At 46.6% G+C, this 2,043-nt stretch overlaps 1 protein-coding gene across 1 annotated transcript; it reads left to right on the top strand.

Moving 5' to 3' along the window:
• The first annotated feature begins 659 nt into the window (after window positions 1-659).
• LOC147423466 (uncharacterized) lies at window positions 660-1,796 on the top strand. Its single transcript, XM_086501486.1, has one exon. It carries the CDS (start codon window positions 660-662, stop codon window positions 1,794-1,796), a length of 1,137 nt encoding a protein of 378 aa, XP_086357612.1.
• The last annotated feature ends 247 nt before the right edge of the window (window positions 1,797-2,043 follow it).

The following is a 2,043-nucleotide window of genomic DNA, read 5'->3' as shown; positions in this document are numbered from 1 at the left end:
GATCGTTTTGAAGTGTGTTGGGCAGAGTTAGCGGGTGCCATGCAATTGGCTAATAGCGACTACTTCAAGCTCGATAAATTCATGGCATGCCTGCATCCTAAAGTGAGGGAGAAAGTGGATTTAGAGAGCCCAGAAAACTATAATGGTGTAGTGGCCATTGCAAAGGCAAAAAGCAAGAAAATCAAAAAGAAGATTGAACAAGGCGTTTCAGGTTATGAAGCGATGGTCCAACCTCAGGGTCTGAGGGATGCAGTTCATGATGAGAACCAAGCAAACCGAGGTGTAGCCATTGTGCCACAAAATTGGGTGCGAACCGTGCAAGATTTGTCTAAGCAAATGCAGGAATTGCGGCTAAGCGTGATGGATAGAGGTCAACCAAGAGGAGTAAGGGACAGGGCAAGGCCGCTGCCTAGCCGATGTTACAATTGCAATGAGGAAGGACACTATGCACCGGATTTCCCTCATCCGCTAAGAGAGAGAGGCGGTATTTATCCACTGTTTGGTAGAGGTAGAGGCCAAGCACAACTCAATGGCCCAAGGGAGCAGGTAGTCCAGATTAGGTACAGCCAGCTCCTCCAGGTTGTGGTGAAGTCCCTAGGGTGAATATCATCGGAGTGGATAAGCAAGATGTTGAAGTCTTGGCCAACAAAAGAGCAAGGATGGAAAGAGAGACAGAAACCAAGCGGGAGATGAGGGCCCGTAAAGGTAAAGAGAAAGTGTACGAATGCAAGGAGCAACCAGAAACTATCAAGAAGAGGAGGCGTCACAAAATCAAGCAAGCAGACTTTCAGCTAGGGCGTGGCTACCCCGAATATGACTTGGTAAGCGATGTTCAAAATCAAAAGGCTAACATAACCTTTGGTCAGCTATTGGCCTTAAATCCCAAGCTACGAAGACAGTGGTCTACAAGTGTCAGCACAAGGCTGCCAAAGGCTTATGGAAATGTGCATGCAATACAAAACATGGCATTGAGAGTGGGTAGCCCGACGGATGTCCTTCCTCTAATGGATGCGGTCATTCAAAAGAGGATGCAAGTTCATGCCTATATAGACGGTGGAGCACAGGTTTGCGTCATGACGGAGGCTGCTATGAAGCAAACAGGGGTCAAAGCAATAGCTAAATCAAATGTATGCATGAGGATGGCTAACCATACCAAAGCCAGGTGTTTGGGCTTGGCTCAAGATGTAAGATTGAAAGTGATGGGCATTGAGTGCCTAATCGATTTCTTTGTGATGAAAGCGGGTGACAATGCTTATCCAATCATCTTGGGTAGGCCATGGCTACTTGCAATAGGGGCTAAGCCGGATTGGGGTAGCAGGGTGTTCACCTTGCCTGACAAAGAGAGAGGAAGACATGTGGTGCTTGATTTGAAGACCAAAGAGAGCCGTTTTCACCCTATGGCAAAAAAAGACAAAGATGACATGACAAGCTATGAGTATGAGACCAAGACGGCCTATGATGAGGGCTACACAGATACTGAGGAAGATGAAAACGAGGATGATATGCTAAAGATAGATTTCGACTTGTTTGGGGTCACTGTTGAAGGCTCCCGTGCAAAAGGGGAGGTGCAACCACGGGTTCATGGCATAGGTGTGGAGGAGGTAACTGCTATGCTAAGCGAAGATTTGACCAAGAAAGAGAGAGAAGGCTATGTTGAGCTGTGTGCCTCTTTTCCGAATTTATTTGCGACGAAGTACGAGGATCTACGAGGAGCAAAGGATGCAGAGCACAAGATAGTTCTTAAAGAAGGGTGCAAACCAAAGGCGCAGAAGCTAAGGAGGTTAGGGGAGATTTAGAAGGAGGCTCTTTGGCAAGAGATTAACCAATTGTTAGATGTAGGTATCATATACCCCGTGAAGGAGTCGAAGTGGGTTTCTCCGGTGGTTATCACCCCTAAGAAGAATGGAAAATAGAGGGTTTTATTACAAGCCATTGAATGCGGTGACCAAGAGAAACCACTACCCGCTACCATTCCAAGATGAAATCTTAAATCAGGTGGCAGGTCATGAGAGGTACTCTATTATGGATGGATTTTCAGGGTAC

This window comes from Adiantum capillus-veneris, chromosome 26, assembly GCF_014529385.1.
Source record: "Adiantum capillus-veneris isolate H3 chromosome 26, ASM1452938v2, whole genome shotgun sequence".
Classification (NCBI taxonomy): Eukaryota; Viridiplantae; Streptophyta; class Polypodiopsida; order Polypodiales; family Pteridaceae; genus Adiantum; species Adiantum capillus-veneris.
This window is presented reverse-complemented; position numbering and strand designations above follow the sequence as displayed.